Source organism: Talpa occidentalis, unplaced genomic scaffold, assembly GCF_014898055.3.
Source record: "Talpa occidentalis isolate TD23 unplaced genomic scaffold, MPIMG_talOcc4v2.1 talOcc4.9, whole genome shotgun sequence".
Taxonomy (NCBI): Eukaryota; Metazoa; Chordata; class Mammalia; order Eulipotyphla; family Talpidae; genus Talpa; species Talpa occidentalis.
In genome coordinates this window covers 4,997,852-5,014,000 of record NW_023605305.1, presented here as the reverse complement: position 1 = coordinate 5,014,000, position 16,149 = coordinate 4,997,852, and the positions used below count along the sequence as shown (strand labels likewise).

At 51.1% G+C, this 16,149-nt stretch overlaps 1 protein-coding gene across 1 annotated transcript; it reads left to right on the top strand.

Annotated features, from left to right (window-relative positions):
• The first annotated feature begins 380 nt into the window (after positions 1-380).
• Positions 381-11,515, top strand: DFFA (DNA fragmentation factor subunit alpha). The gene is made up of 6 exons (XM_037499397.2): positions 381-562; positions 2,135-2,296; positions 3,496-3,638; positions 7,806-7,995; positions 8,212-8,360; positions 9,073-11,515. Exons 1-6 carry the CDS (start codon positions 427-429, stop codon positions 9,283-9,285), a joined length of 993 nt encoding a protein of 330 aa, XP_037355294.1. The 5' UTR covers positions 381-426; the 3' UTR covers positions 9,286-11,515.
• Positions 11,516-16,149: the final 4,634 nt, after the last annotated feature.

Here is a 16,149-nt window from a genome sequence, read left to right as displayed (position 1 = left end):
ACCTTACTTGGAAAGGGAAAGTCAATTAACTCAGGACAATGACAATTATACTTTAGTGTGAATATTATGCATCTATATATGCCAACAAGAGCGCTTTAACAATTCAAGAGTCCTTCCTAGAGTAAAATAAATCTAGATTGACCTCCTTTTGAAGATTGCCACTCCTAAATACAAGGTAGAAAAAAATTCCTGGGCTGAACTGTGCCTTGCAAAGAAGCCGGCTTTGGTCCCAGAGACTACAACTCCCGGCATGCCGCGGCATGACACGTGATAGCGGCACCTAGAACTACATCTCCCAGAGTGCCTCGGTCCCACGAGTGATTCGCTGCGGAGAGAACTACGTCTCCCGGCATGCCGCGCGTGACGGCGGGGCGCCCGCCCCGAGCCTTCGCGCTTCCGGAGGCCTCGGGGCCCACCTTGAGGAGAATGGAGATGGCGGGGGACGCCGGGGATCCGGAACCCGACGAGATCCGGGATCTGAAGCCGTGTCTGCTGCTCCGCAACCACAGCCGCGAACAGTACGGCGTGGCCGCGTCCTCTCTCGAGGAGCTGAGGAACAAGGGTTGGCGCGGGCCCGGGAGCCGGGAGGTCGGGGCCGGTGGGGGGGGCGGGGCGGGGGCGCCTCGGGGTTCTTGACGCTCGCGGGGAGCCTGGGCGGGAGCGGGTTCCGGGCTCCAGGGCGTTCACACGCGCCTCGACTTTAATTGTCTTGCGTGAAACTCACCGTGGTGGGAAGGTGGACGGGACGCAGTGTCGGGCAGGCGGAACTGGGGTCCCTCGCATCACCCGGGCTTTGGGCCAAGCTCCCCCAGCGCATCCCGCCGCTCGGGCTCGCTGGTGTGGCCCTGCGGCCCCAGCTGAGCCCCCCGGGCGGGGCGGGGTCCGTCCCCACCGCCCGCTGTGCAGGGAGCTGCTGCTGACCACTCTGAAGGTCCAGGCCGCGAGGTGTGTGGAGTGACCACGTTGATTTCTGAGCCCTGACTAGCTGCTTGCACTTGGCACAGCGGGTGTACCATCTCCAGCCCCGCTTTGCTGGATTGTTGGGACTTTCAAAGATATATTTAAATGATTTGCAAGTGTTACTAACCTGTGCAATAAATTGGTCACCCGAAGGAATTCAGCGGGCTGGGCTGGGAGCCTGCCCCAGGCACGGGGTCCCAGTGTGTGTTGGAATCGTGGGTGCTTGCTCTCTGTCACCAGTCCCCAGCAAACCTCAGCCAGAAGCCTTTCAGAGGCCCAGGGGCAGAAGCAGTACACGCTTTCGTAGCATATTTCTTGCCATATAAATATTTGCATCGTTTTCTTGGCTTTAGGATACTTAAATTAGTGCCCATTCAGCACACTGGCTGGATGCCCTGGGCACAGTGACGTGTAAGTGCTTTTGTTCTCAGGAGCTCAGCCTTTACAGGGCTTGCTGTAGACATCGTTGCCTGTCAAAATGTGTAGTCACTTGGCTATTTCTTTCTCTAGCCCCTTTAGTATTTTAGGCGTACTCATCACGAGCTGTGGTGGTGCCCACCGGCTCTGGAGAAACCTCTTCTCAGTGAGGATAAAAATAAAACGCTACTGATGCACACTTCTGTTTGTCTTATTCTTACCCATAGATTAGAAAGACTGCAAAGGAAGATACTACAAAACACAAAAGGCATTTCCTTGTTCTTCTTTTTGACATTTCACAATTTAAGATGATCACTGAATAAGTAAACGAGGAGATGGACTCAAATCAGACTTTGTTTTGTTCATTCAAGTAAACACTTGAGTGCCTCCTGATGTGGGTGTGGGATAGCTGCGGGAAACACATCTTCAGCAGCCAGACTGGGTTGAACTCTCAACTCCCTCACTTACTGAGTAGCCCTCAACAGATTGCTTAACTTCACCGAGTCTTGGGTTGAACTTCTGTGAAATCGGAATAAGAATAGTACCTACCTTCTAGGATTGTTTTGAGATTAAATACTGTATATGAAAAGCATTTGGAATAGCATGAGGTGTATTAGCTGATAGTTAGGGTTGTTATTGTAGTTATTACCTACCAGGAATTTTTCTAGGCTCTGGGGACACACTTATTGAGAATGCAAGGACAGATGTGATTTTCTTGTGGATACTTGTCAATTACCAAATATTTTATTCTTCCTAGCCTGTGACATTCTGGCCATTGACAAGTCGTTGGCACCGGTCACCCTGGTCCTGGCAGAGGATGGCACCATAGTGGACGATGACGATTACTTCCTATGTCTGCCTTCCAATACTAAGTTTGTGGCGTTGGTTGGTAATGAGAAGTGGGCATACAACAATTCAGGTAAGAAACACTGGCTATATAGAAAATGATCTGTACAGCGTGAGATCCAACGCAGCACCCATTCTGATTCATATTACCTGTGGGTATCTAGCTGCTGTCTGTCTGGCCGTTTAACATCAGTAACAAACATTTACTTAGCACCTTCGGTTTGCCAGGCATGGTGCTGAGTCTAAGGGTGAAGATGAGTGAAACATGGGCTCGGTGCTCAGGTAACTCACAGACAACTGAAATGCAACACAGCAGAGAGATCAGCACCACAGGAAGAGGCAGGCTGAATCCTGGTCTGAATCCTGGCTCTGTCATCGACCAGTCAAATTACCTAACTTCTTAGTTATTGAGAATAATACAGGATCTAGCACTGGGGGTTGTGAAGATAGTGTCACATGGTACATGTCAAACCAAGGATCCTCAACACTGACTGAGAATTCTCTGTTGGGAGTCAGGATCAGGGCTATCCCGTCCATTGCAGAATATTAACAGCATCCCAGGCCAGTAGCATCCTCTCACCCCAGTTATGACAACCAAAAATGCCTTCATACATCATCAGATGTTCCTGGGGGGCAAAATCTCTTCCAGTTGAGACCCATTCACAGGAAGCATCTAGGTCTTGCCTGGCATGCGCAGTAAGTGTCAGTTGTCACCATCATCACCGTGGGCACTATGAAGGGAAGCAACATTTTTGAGCGACAAAGAGCTGAAAAGAAGCAGGGAAAGCTCCCTCAGCAGTGGCCCTCCCGGCCAGCCACCTTTGTGTGGGGCCTCAAGGACAGTCAGCTGTGCCTGCGCCTCCAATTAAGGATGGGGACCAGCCCCCAGCACAGGGGAAGTGCTGATGAGAAGGAATGTTTTGTACGCAAAACCAGAAGACAGCGGAGACACAAAAACCAGCCTCTAGGGAGGGCAGTCGGATCCTGGATACGAACTATAGACTTTAGGTTTCAGTGGCTGCGTTTCCAAGAAGGAAACAGCTGTTCACTTGGAAATAAATCAAAAATGGAAGAACAGGGAAAATTATGTCCTAATAGGGATTGGCTCTTCCATGAATCCGTGAGAAAAAGGTGCTCCCTTCACCACAGGAAAGAAGCTAAATGGTCAGTTGGAAGGATGTACGGACATCCGCAAGGGCAAAGTATGGGGGTGGGGCGGGGAACAGTGCTTCAGGGTAACTTGGCTGTGACGCATTCTCCCCCATGCATCAGACGGAGGAACAGCGTGGGTTTCCCAAGAGTCCTTTGATGTGGATGAAACAGACAGCGCAGCAGGGCTAAAGTGGAAGAATGTGGCCAGGCAGCTGAAAGAAGATCTCTCCAACATCATCCTCCTGTCAGAGGAGGACCTCCAGGTAGGTCTCCCCCGACAACCCGCAGCCTCGCTTCTCTGGCGAGGCTTCTTGTCATCATGATCTCATGATCTCTTAATTTTTAAATAATTCTTAGGTGACAGCCCAGATTCTTCATCTTATAATTCTCTCCCCTAGAGTAGGAATTTTCCAGTCCTCGCCCTGCATCAGAATTACAGCAGTTTTTTTTTTTAAAAATACAGAACTGCTTGTGCCTGTGGGGGTTGAATGTGTGCTGCCAGAGATGTGGCATTGTAGACGGATGAAGCCCCAGCTCTGCCACTAGGACTTTAGGCCAGTAATTTGGTCTCTGCTTGCATTTCTTCTCCAGTAAAATTGGAGAAATACAGTATGTGTTAAGTCATGAATATTTACTGAGCACCTGCCCTGTGTCTGGCACAGTTCTGTGCACTGGAGGAACAAGCCAGACACAGTCCCTGCTTTAACAAACACACCTTCTGATGAAGGGAGGCAGACGAGACAAGATTATCAGACAGGGTGAGAAACTGAGAATGACACCCCTGAAGCTGGTATATTTATTTTGAATAAATACTATGGATACAGTCGCATCATTCAACATCTAAGAGGTAGAGAAATATATACAGCTAGCCAAAAAGTGAAAACAATCCAAAAGTCCATTAAATGATGAATAGATTAATAAAATGTGGCATATCTAAACAATGGACTATTACTCGGCTGTAAAAAGGAATGAAGTATTCATTCCTTTGCAACATGCTAAATCTTGAAAATATTATGGTAAGTAAAGCCAGACATGAAAGGCCACATGCTTTATGACTGCACTTATGTGAAGTGGCCAGAATATGCAAATCTGTAGGGATAGAAAGTAGGTTAGTGGTTATCTAGGGCTGGGGTTTAGGGAATCCTTGAGAGAAAAGGAAGTAACTATTCATGGGTTCAGAGTTTCTTTGGGGTTGGTGATGATGGAACAGCTTTGTGAATAGTCTAAAGCCCACTGAACTTTACACTTTATGTGGGTGTAGCATATGATATGTAAATTATAGCTCAATAAAACTAAAAACAGGAAGGATATACAGGAAAATGTTCCTTTCCTAAAGATAACTTATCTTAGTTTACCACCCCAGAGGGATTTTTATGCAAACATTTTTCCCTCCCTCTATGCCATAAATGAGAGTATATCTACTGTACTTTTTTAATACAGTATTTTATTTTTATTTTCTTTTTTGCATAGAAGAACTGGGGTGTAGGCCAGTGGTGTGGCGGGTGAGAGGATTCACCAGAGACATAGTGGGGGACAGAGAGATTGAACAGACAGATTGACTGAAATACACTCCTGAGGAAGGGGAGCAGTGAGTATATAAAAGGCGTCCTTGTTTCTTTTTCACCACTGAATAGTATTCCAGTTCAGAGATGTACCATGATTATCGAGTCTCCCCCTCTGGTCGACATTTGGGTTGTCTTCAGTTTTGCTCTTCCAGATAGTGCTATAAAACACTGACACCAGTGCCGTTGTGCAGTGTGCTTAGTGGTAGAATAAAATTATCAGAAGCATGGTTGATAAACACTGATAGGCTCCTAGGAGGTGACAATCAAACTAAGAGCTGAAGGAGAAGATAGGGCCTATCATGGGTAGGATGGGCCAGAGTGTTCCAGACAGAGAAGACAAGAGCAAGTTTGATTTCTTCTTTAAGAAGCAAAAAAGTGGGCCTCCCTGGTGGTGTAGGGGTTAAAGTCACAGGGCTATGAAACTATCAGAAGCCGCTGCAGCCTAAGTTCGATCCCCAACCAGGGAGCTGACCCACATGGCACAGCAGACCTCTCCTGTCTCCTCGCTGCTCCTCTCGGCAGTGTATTTCAGTAAATCCACCTGTTTTGCCTGGTGAATCCTCTCATCCTCTGCACCTCTGGCCTACACCCCAGTTCTTGTATGCATAAATAAATAAAAATAAATCTTTTAAAAAAAAAAGTGTTGCATGGCCCCCCATCCCAGCAGGATAGCCTGTAATGATTCATGTTAGAATGAGGAACAAATAGGCCTTACCAATAGGGCTGTCAGAATATGAGTTAGCCCAAGCCTGGACAGCCGGGCTCCCTAGAAGAGCTTGGGTTGCTTAAAGGGTGCTCGCAGAAGTTGGCAGAGGAGAGAAAGGCAGCTCCGTCGGGGATGGCAGGCAGCCAGAGCCGGGAGGAAGGGAGGAAGGGGACCAGCAGGGATCAATTATGTGGTGTCCACAGGATGGACTGACTGTGAGTCTTGGGAAGTTATAATCCCTCTGGCTTCATTCACCTTACCTGTAAAATGGGGTTAATACTTACCTACCAGGGCCTCCCCGGTGGCACAGCGGTTGAGCGCTGGGTTGCGAGGCTGCCCGCAGCCTCTGCGGCGCCGGTTCGATCCCCGGCTGCTCCCCGGCCACCGGAGGAGGGTTCCACATGGCGCGCAGACCTCTCCTGCCGCCCGCTGCTCCCCTCAGCAGTGTACTTCAGTCCTTCTGCCTGCTCTGCTCCCCGCTCTGGCTCTGGTGAATTCTCTCACCCTCCCGCGCTTCTGACTGTACCCAGTGCTTGTATAAATAAATAAATAAATAAATCTTTAAAAAAAAACAAATCCAGCATGGGCACTATAGTTTATAATACTGTTTGTATATTTGGACATTGCCAAGAGTAGATTTTTTTTTTTTTAAGATTTGTTTTATTTATTTTTGCATACAAGAACTGGGGTGTAGGCCAGAAGTGTGGCGGGGGGGGGGGGGTGGGGGCACAGGGGGAACGAGAGGATTCACCAGAGACAGAGTGGGGATTAGAACAGGCAGATCCACTGAAATGCACTGCTGAGGGGAGCAGCGGGGAGACAGGAGAGGTCTGCTGCACCATGTGGGTAGCTCCCTGGCCGGGGATCGAACTCTTGTTGCAGTGGCTGCTGATAGCTTGATAGTGCTGAGACTTAACCCCTGTGCCACCAGGGAGGCCCCTGAGGGTAGATTTTTTTTTTTTTAAAGGCTATAACTGTATAATGATGAATATTAACTAGACTTCTTGACTCATCCTTTCTCAGTAAATATAAACATCAGATCATCTTGTATCAATACATCTGACAGTAATACAATGTTACCTGTCAACATATCTAAATTTTAAAGTTTTTTAAAACTATGAATATGTATTTTAAAAAGTTAGAAACTTGTTTAAAACAACCTCATTTTGGCCTCCCTGGTGGCACAGAGGTTAAGTCTCAGCACTATCAACCTATTCCAGCCGCTGCAGTACGAGTTTGATCCCCAGCCAGGGAGCTACCCACATGGCACAGCAGACCTCTCCTGTCTCCCTGCTGCTCCCCTCAGCAGTGTGTTTCAGTAGATCTGCCTGTTCTGCTCCCCACTCTGTCTCTGGTGGATCCTCTCATCCTGCACCTCTGGCCTGTACCCGAGCTCTTGTATGCATAAATAAACTAATTAATTTAAATTAAAAAATCATTTTGATTCATTGTGAAAATCATCCTACACCTCCTTTATATTCTGAACAAGTGGGTTTTTAACATCAGGGTTTGTTTGTTTTTTTTTTTTAATTATGTATTTTTTTTTTTTAAAGATTTATTTGTTTTTATTTACTTATACATGCACTGGGTACAGTCCGAAGCGCGGGAGGGTGAGAGAATTCACCAGAGCCAGAGCGGGGAGCAGAGCAGGCAGAAGGACCGAAGTACACTGCTGAGGGGAGCAGCGGGCGGCAGGAGAGGTCTGCGTGCCATGTGGGACCCTCCTCCGGTGGCCGGGGAGCAGCCGGGGATCGAACCGGCGCCGCAGAGGCTGCGGGCAGCCTCGCAACCCAGCGCTCAACCGCTGCGCCACCAGGGAGGCCCTTTGTTTCATTTTTAATGAAGGACGAAGGCATCCATTGCCTAATTTTTCAACAGAAAAATACACCATCCCAAGCCTCTCTCAGCCTCAGCCTCCTCAGGTGTGAATGGGGACACACTGAGCCTGTCGTTTTCACCAGTGACACTCAACACCAGGTCCTGTCACTCAGAGGTTTTCCTCCGAGACGCATGTGTTTTCACATGCCTTAGGGACTCAGGTCAAGGCCCTTCTGCTCACTATGCGGGGTCTCTCCCAACACTCAGGTACCTGGGACTAGCTCAGCAGTCTCTGGGGGCAGAAAGGCCCCTGGCATCTCACTGTCCACACTGTTTGTCAGGTGCTCATCGATGCGCCGTGTTCAGACCTGGCCCTGGAGCTGTGTCAGAGCTGTGCCACTGTCCAGGGGCTGCAGGGCACCCTCCAGCAGGTGCTGGACCAGAGAGAGGAAGCCCGCCAGTCCAAGCAGCTCCTGGAGCTCTACCTCCAGGCTCTGCAGAAGGAGGGCGCCATCTTGTCACAGCAGCAAGGTAGGCCTCAGGTTGGGGAGCGCTAGCAAGAACTCGGGGCCCACAGAGCCCTTCCTGGAGACGGCACCCGCTGTTCATAACAAGGCCAAAAACTGACGCCACAGCTGCCGGCACTCTGAAGTGGCTTTGTCTGTCTTGCCCAACTGCTCTGGCCAGCTGTGGCGTGGCCCTGTCTTCATCCGTGTGCTGAGCTCCCCTCTCACATCTGCTTTGCAGAGTCCAGAGCCGACCTCAGCGAGATGGACACGGTTGACGTGGGCGTGAGCAGAGAGGGCTCCTCGGGAATCACACTTAGAAGCCAGATCCTGACGGCACTGAAGGAGAAGCCTGCCCCAGAGCTGAGTTTGTCTAGTCAGGATTTGGAGGTGGGCGAGAACCAGGGACCCTGAGCCACGAAAAGCAGCTTCCCCTGGAGGCGTAGTCAGTGCCGCAGAGGCATGTGGGGGTTTTCCTCCCCTCTGCACATCCTGACTCCGAGCTGCCAACTTGCCTATTCCATGCCAAAGCACTCGCAGACATCTCATTTAACCCAAAATAGACGTGCTCCCTCAGACCGTCAGGTGACATTCTCCGTCCAAAGTGGAGAATGTGGTGACTAAGCCTGACGGGGGTGGCAGGACCCAGGCCTCTGAGGTGGCCTCTGCTTCTGGCAGTGGTTGGAGAGGATGCATAGTGGGCGACACGTAAATGTCATGGGGAGGGGCACACTTAACGGGGTGGCCTCGTGCTGGCTCCAAGACCCGGGAGCCACAAGCCGTCATGGGGAGCCACAAGCCAGCGCAGTGGGTGCTGCCGCTTCGCCCCGTCCCTGTCCGTCGGTTCCCTGGGGTGGCTGGGAGGGACGGGAGCTATACTGACGTAATGTTGCTCCAGGTAAACTTCTTTCCAAAGATCCTTTCCTGCTAGTGGTGAATTCTAAGGAAAGGCCCGTGACAGTTTAATGTGAAAGGAGCCTGGCGACTCAGCATAAAGACAAGCCCTGACTGACGTGGCCTAATGTCACTCCCCTAAAGAAAACCGGGCGGCAGCAGGCAGAGCAGAGGTAGCGGTTCTCAGTGGTTCTTGTTCTTGCCACAGCTGGTTACCAAGGAGGACCCCAAAGCATTGGCTGTTGCTTTGAACTGGGACATAAAGAAGACAGAAACTGTTCAACAGGCCTGTAATCAGGAACTTTCCCTGCGCCTCCAGCAGATACAGAGCTTGCACTCTCTCAGGAATGTTTCGGCAAGGAAGACTTCCCTGCCCGGAGACCCGCAGCACCCCAAACGGGCCAGACAAGACTCCACTTAGCTGCACAAAAGCCAGAGAAAACCCTCTGACCTTGTTCTTTGTGATCAGGAAATCCCTCTGGCCTAGCACTTTCTGCTACTTAGACACTCCTCTCGCCCTGCCTCAGGCCCTGTTCTGGAAGACTGGCTTCACGCCCCCCCCAGACGCTAGTCCAGATCTCGGCATCTGGCCTTCCGGCTCGTCTGAGTCATACAGCTGCAGCAGCAGGGCCCAGCTCTTCTTGCCGTGCCTTGTGATCTCTGAATAAGCAGTTGTGAAGGGCAGTGAAAAGAAATCGTCCTGTTTCACGGTCACGGAACCCGGAGAGCTCTAAATGCAGTTAATGGAGAAAGGAATGTAACAGCGCGGTCATGGCCACAAGCTTGCTTCCCCGGTTAGTGATTTGTTTGTTTGTTTGTTAAAAGGCACATATTAAGCTTGCAGACCACAGGGAGATCCAGGGTCTAATTCCCCATTTCTAATATCTGCTTCAGTATTGTGAAATTATACGTTACCACTGTGAAACTCTTTGGCTTTCTAATATCTTTCGTCAGCAGGGGGTATAAAAGGTCATTAACTTGATGTCCATGAGATATGACTAAGTCTCACTGCGTGCAGACCAGAGACTTCTGGGTCATAAACCATCTGTTTCCCCACAGACATGTTCTCCTGGTTTTGCTGTCCATAGTTCGGTTCCCTTGCAGGACAGAGAGCATCAGTTGACTTTCGTGAGCCTGTAGGAAACGGGAATGCTGCTGAGAGACTCAGTGACTAACAAGTAAAGAAACACCATAACCTGGGCGGCGGGCGGGGTGCAGAAAGCAAAGACCACCGCTGCCTCTGCGAACCTCAAGAAGGATGCTGGGGGCTCTTCAGCATCCCGTCACAGATGCCTTACACCGTCAGGGTCTCTCGAATAGGCCCCAGTATTTCCTTCTCCGATAGGCTATTTTGGCGTGTCTTCCTCATATCCTGAGAGCTGGAGCTGCTAACTTGCACATGTTCTCTCAAAAACACCGACACCCATTCCTCTTCGTGGCGTGTGAAGTAGGCCAGGCCCATCGGATCCTGAGTTCTAGGGAGTTCTTTCCTTGGTAAAGTTCTTTCCTTGGTAAAGTTCTAATGTAGTGTTTGTTTTAAAAAGCCTCAGCCTAATACCCCAAATATGATATTTCAGGAAAACACAAAGGACAATAACTTCAATGCAGCGGCCTGTGTGATCGGTGCCGGGCGTGGCTGCACCGGAGGGGCTGGGCCCAGTCAGGCACTTGCACTTACACATGAACTTGTGAGTTTGCCAGGCTCACGTGGGTGTGCCGCAGCGTCACAACTGAAGACCACAAGTAGCATTGCTCTTTGTAAAGGGTTTTTCAAAACAGTGAAGTTCTGGACTTTAAAATATCCATACAAGGTAGCTGCATTCTCCAAAAATCCAGGGAACGTTGAAACTGGAAAAAATACACTATGTATAAGACAATTAGACTTCAGGCGGAGATGGCTGGGACAGGTCTCCACCCACGTGTGTGTCCAGCGTGACACTCAGCGGCCAGGTGGGTGCTGGGCGGTTCTCCGTGGCAGGGAGGCGGGTCCCGTGGCTGGCCGCTCGACGCCAGGGCCATCCCCAGACCCCGAGACAACTAAAAGCATCCCCGCACATTAACAAGCCCCCGGAGAGGCACTGATGCCAATGGAGGATTTTTCTAGCAGTTTGCAGTTACACGCTGGCACCACACACACGAGCCTCACAGAACAGCAAGGAGGCAGCTGTGGTTGTGTCGGTCCTGCGTGGGCAGCGCTGTGCCCGGCAAGGAGCAGCGGCCTGCCCTGTCAGGGCTGCGGGGCGGGGGTAGATGGGGGGTGGATTCCAAACGCAGACCTCCAGTTTTCATCCAGTGTGTCCCCACTTATTTCAGGCCCACACTCCCAGATCACTGGTTTCGCTAAGCTGGTGTAGTAAGTCGGAGTGAACTCCAGCCGCAGGAGGCTGCTGCGTGGACAGCGTGATTGCCTGCCCAGCCCCGGCCTTCTAGAGGAGATGTGTCTAAAAATAGCCCCGGGGGCCACCCCGGTGGCGCAGCGGTTGAGCGCTGGGTTGCGAAGCTGCCCGCGGCCTCTGCGGCGCCGGTTCGATCCCCGGCTGCTCCCCGGCCACCAGAGGAGGGTCCCACATGGCGCGCAGACCTCTCCTGCCGCCCGCTGCTCCCCTCCGCAGTGTACTTCGGTCCTTCTGCCTGCTCTGCTCCCCGCTCTGGCTCTGGTGAATTCTCTCACCCTCCCGCGCTTCTGACTGTACCCCGTGCATGTATAAACAAAACAAACAAACAAACAAACAAATAAATAAATAAAACATGCCTCTATTTAAAATAAAATAAAAAAAAATAAAAATAGCCCCGGGCGGCTGCGCGGTCAGCAGTCAGGGATGGAAATGCAGAATGGCTGCTCGCCTCGTCCTCCTACGGACGTCTGCCCCTTGTCCTCCTGCATTAAATACCCTAAATCACTTCTGTCGCCGGCACAGCCGAGCTCTGTCGGCTGGCCTGGGTCTGGGGTCTCTACTCGAACGATCCCACCGAGCACCCACGCTGCATCGGCGATGGGGTTGCAGTCAGACAAATCCCAGTTGAGGCTAACTTTGGGGGACCTTAGTTCCAGCAGGTGCAAGGGGAGCCTGAGGCCTCACGGTTGAAAAGGTTAAAGACGTTTTGGTCTGAGGCACAGCCTCAGCGGGTGGGGGGCTTCCATTTTCCCAGGGGCAGAGAGGTGGGGGCAGGGGCAAAGGCGGTGCATACTGAAGAAGCTCCAGGGGTGTACAGGGCAAAGACAGTCCGAAAACTAGCCCGGGAGTGGGTGCAAACACGCTGTATCGCACCCCCACCCCTGCCTCCGGGCCTTCTAGAATGGCAGCACAGAGGTGTGTCTAAAAATAGAGCAGGGCATGCCCGTTCTTAGGGCGGGAGAAAAGAATGTCAAAGAAAGCAGCTGGGACTAATGAGCGCTGCATTAGCCTTCTCCCATTCTCTCCAGTCAAATGTCGCTCCCCATTAGGCAATTGGCTTTGACAGGAGCGGTGCTAATTACCACTTACCAAGCTTTAATTTCTGGGTAAAAGCAAAAGGAAAAAACTAATGGATTTTTCATTTTCCAGAGAGAAAAGGATAAAATAATAGTAGTCTGCAAGGAAAAAAAACTGCGTTAATTACAAGAATTATTAATGTGCCTTTACTAACCAGATTGTTGAGCTATTTAATCTCCTAATTATCCAATTTTTTTTTTTTTGCCTTCGGGGTATTTCTCCATTTTATGTTATTTGTAGTTTTGACTTAGGTGGACTATTACTGGAGGGTTTTAAGGGCCCTGCCTGGCAATGATGTATCTGAGCGCCCTCCCCTGGCCTGTGGCCTTCCCATCCCGCTGGGAAGCCGCATTCAGGGAGGCGACTGCACTCAGGTCAGAGACCCTCGACGTGGACTCTGCTCAGAATAAATCAGACACCTGCGCAGTCACAAGGAAGTGAACTAACAGGCTAATAAATAGATTCTAGATTTTCCTCAGGATTTTCCAGTGCCGTGTTACAGGAACTCCCACCAGACGTAGTCTAGCGTTCTTCCAGCTTAGAATTCTTTTAACAAGACAAACGGGAATTTTTTGTCACAACTTTAATTATAAATGCAAAGTGGGGGCCCCCCCCTAGTGGCACAAGGGGTTAAGACATAGCACTCGTGCCACTGCAGCACAAGTTGGATCCCAGGCCAGGGAGCTACCCACATGGCGCAGCAGACCCCTCCTGTCTCCCGCTGCTCCCTTCAGCAGTGTGTTCCAGTAGATCAGTCTGTTCTGTTCCCCACTCTGTCTCTGGTGAATCCTCTCGCCCACACACACCTCTGGCCTGCACCCCAGCTCTTGTATGCATAAATAAACCTTTAAAGAAAAAAAAAGGACTGCAGGATTCCCATTGAAACTGAAGCACAAGGAGCATACTGTTCTTCTAGAAAAATCTTAAAAGACAAAGTTCTGGAGGCCTAGCTGCCCTTTCAGGCAGGCATCTTCCTCCAGTGCTCTGACCCAGTTACTGGTCTCTCAGCTGCTGTGTTTGGAAATGTGGATGCTATTAAGGCCCCTGCATCACATTACACTTTACTCAGCTGGTAATTACGAATATGAGCTCAGCTCTGTGGAAAACAGAACGAGCCATCAGCAGTCACCCTCCGTGAGTCTGCTCCCCGGTGTCCACAGAGAATAATATCCCAGTGTCCTCCAGCCAGCCTTTGCCGGGCTTCCCACTATTAGGCCTGATCCTCAGAAACTTCCTGAGTCCAGGTATAAATCCCTAAGCTTGAAAGTTCAGCATCTAAAACCCCCACACAGGAAGTTACCGCCAGAGCCTGTGATTCTAGAGTCATAAACAATATAATCAAGCAAGGATTTCAGAGCTGTGGGGAGAATTAAAATTTAATTATGCTTTTGAAACAGTGACTTGTTTAGCCCTAACTTCATCTGAGCAGACCAGGAGGAGCCTGGCGCACGTGAGGCCCCACAGTCGTTCTGCTTTGTATCGCAGAAAAAGAAGTTTCCTCTTAACCATCTGTAGGGTGAGGTAAAAAGCATCAGGCTTTTCTGCCCTCCCGCCATTAGGATAGATGACAGAACCCTGTGGTCCCGAATGCGTGCCTGATGGCGGGCACCTGGAGTAGGGTGTGGGCATAGGTAGAAGGGATTCACCTGGGCTGAGACTGGGCTTTTAAGAGCAGCGTCATGGGGACGCCAGCAGAAGCAGAAGCAGAAGCACGAGAGAGCAGAGCAGCAGAGACCACCAGAGGACGCCGGAGAGCCCAGAGTGAAGACTTGCTGGCCTCCCGGCCCCCCCAGCACCCCGGCCTGCTGTTTACATGGTAAATCCCAATAAAAACCTGCAAAAGCCACTGAGGGCTCCAGGACTCTGACGCCTCCCTTAACCCGTCTGCGTGAGTCATTGAGATCCTGCTCCGTGTCATTCCTGCCTGTACACCATCATTCCCTGTCACTTCTGTGCAAAGATTGAGGGACGGGGACAGTCACCGTGACAAAAGGCCTCTCCATGCAGGCATCTGTGGGGAGGAGCTCGCATCTGAGACCCTGAGGGCCTTGCGTCGGAAGGCGGGGCGGGCAGGCCACAGGCTGGGCCACAGCCCTGACCCTGGATGTGATCTGGAAGACCTGGAAGCAGGCCTCATCCCCACAAAGCAAACCTGAAGCTCTGGCCCATGGAAAGAGCTGTCTGAGGTTTCCAGTGAGCAGGCCACAGGCTTCTTGGCAGTGGCTTAAAGTGTGACTTTCACCAGTACGTCGGCATGAAGCGACTTAACAGTGTGACCCTTGTTCTTAAAGTAATCGAATGATCATTTTGCTTTTTGAGCATAGTGACACCACCACACAAAGACAAAGCAAAGAAAAATCTGGCTCAGCCAACATCAGAAGAGACATAATCCCAATCTTAACATGATGCTCCAGAACAGCTGACCCTATTTGCACAGAACAGCTGAGATAAGCGCCCTGACAAAACTGCTCTACTGAGAGAAAAGAAAAGTGGAGAAGTTTCGATCAAGGGGGAAAAACTGCTTGTTTTACCCGTAAATTTCTGAGGAGCCCAGTTGGAAGGCGTCTGGAAAGCCATGATTCCCGACAAGTGGCGGCTACGTCAGCTCGGTTCCCACGACTGGGCTTCCTCCGGGCTGCCCACAGATGCCCTTGGAGACGCGTCAGAGTGAGACATTATATTCTGGTCTTTGCAAGCCCTTAGGAAGCTCCTAGCAGGAATCTGGTGATAAATGACTTGTCTGCTACTCATCTGGTAATTTCAGAGAAAAATCCATTTTTAATGGTCAACTTTATGGACTCGGCCTTGGAACTTTTTCAAAATGGAAAAAAGAAAAATAAATCACCTCATGAAAGTTGCAAGTTCTCACAGGGGAAAGTGTGATGATGTCAGTCCGTCTGCGGCGTGAGAACACGGGCTGTATCGAAACTAAGGTTCCAGAAGGAGGTGACACCAGCAGGCAGGGGCTGCTCTGGGGCGGAGCAGAGACGGTGCTGCACAAGGAGCAACACACACACACACACACACACACACACACACACACCCCGCCCCCAGGCCGGCGCCACTGTGCAGCCAGACTCCACCAGACTGAATCCCCAAACCAGCCCTAGGAAGCCCGCGCAGGGAGCTGGGCCGGGGCCCAGAGTCTCCAGCTGCCGGGCCCTCGCGCTCGCAGGCCATCGCCCGGGACCTTTTGTTTTTGAATTAAGTAGAAACTAAAGGAGAAAGACCACTCGTGTGTCAGGTGCAAGAGCCTTTCTTCCCGGGTGAACCTGCCTTGACTGGGGCGCCCCTGAGCCGCCGTTGCCACTGAGCAGCGTGGAGCTGGGGCGCCCTCCCCCTCAGGCTCACGGTCCCGGGTCAGAAGCACGCCCACAAAGGAAGCCCCCTTGCCCCCCCCCCACCAGCTGAGGCCCAGCGGTAAATGGGACACACTCTCGCCAATCAACTCGAGGCAAGGACTTCACCAGAGATCTTGTTCTGGGGTGAACAGGCCGCTGCTGCTCCCACCCTCACAGGGAAATCCAGGTGTGAAATGGCCTTTAGCCCCAGGCTTGCTGGTTTGAGGAGCGAGGGCGGAGCTGGCCCGCCTGGTGACCTGGTGACTGGCGCTCAGCTGCATTCTGCACAGCCCCCTGATTTCGGGGTTTTTTTTGTTGTTGTTGTTGGTCCCAAGATCATTGTTGGCCCGCACAATTCCAAGTGCTGTTACAATATCTGAAATATTCTTGCAGGTGAGAAAGTCACGCAGTTCAGGCTCAGCTGTGGCTCCATTTGCAGATTTTGCTCACTGGCCTCACACCGCACTGAGC

Bases quoted from the DNA above. Each gene is read 5' to 3' on its own strand.
- DFFA (XM_037499397.2), top strand. From the start codon at position 427: ATGGAGATGGCGGGGGACGCCGGGGATCCGGAACCCGACGAGATCCGG. The intron at 3,639-7,805 runs GTAGGTCTCCCC...ACTGTTTGTCAG, and splicing joins TGTCAGAGGAGGACCTCCAG to GTGCTCATCGATGCGCCGTG. The intron at 7,996-8,211 runs GTAGGCCTCAGG...TCTGCTTTGCAG, and splicing joins CATCTTGTCACAGCAGCAAG to AGTCCAGAGCCGACCTCAGC.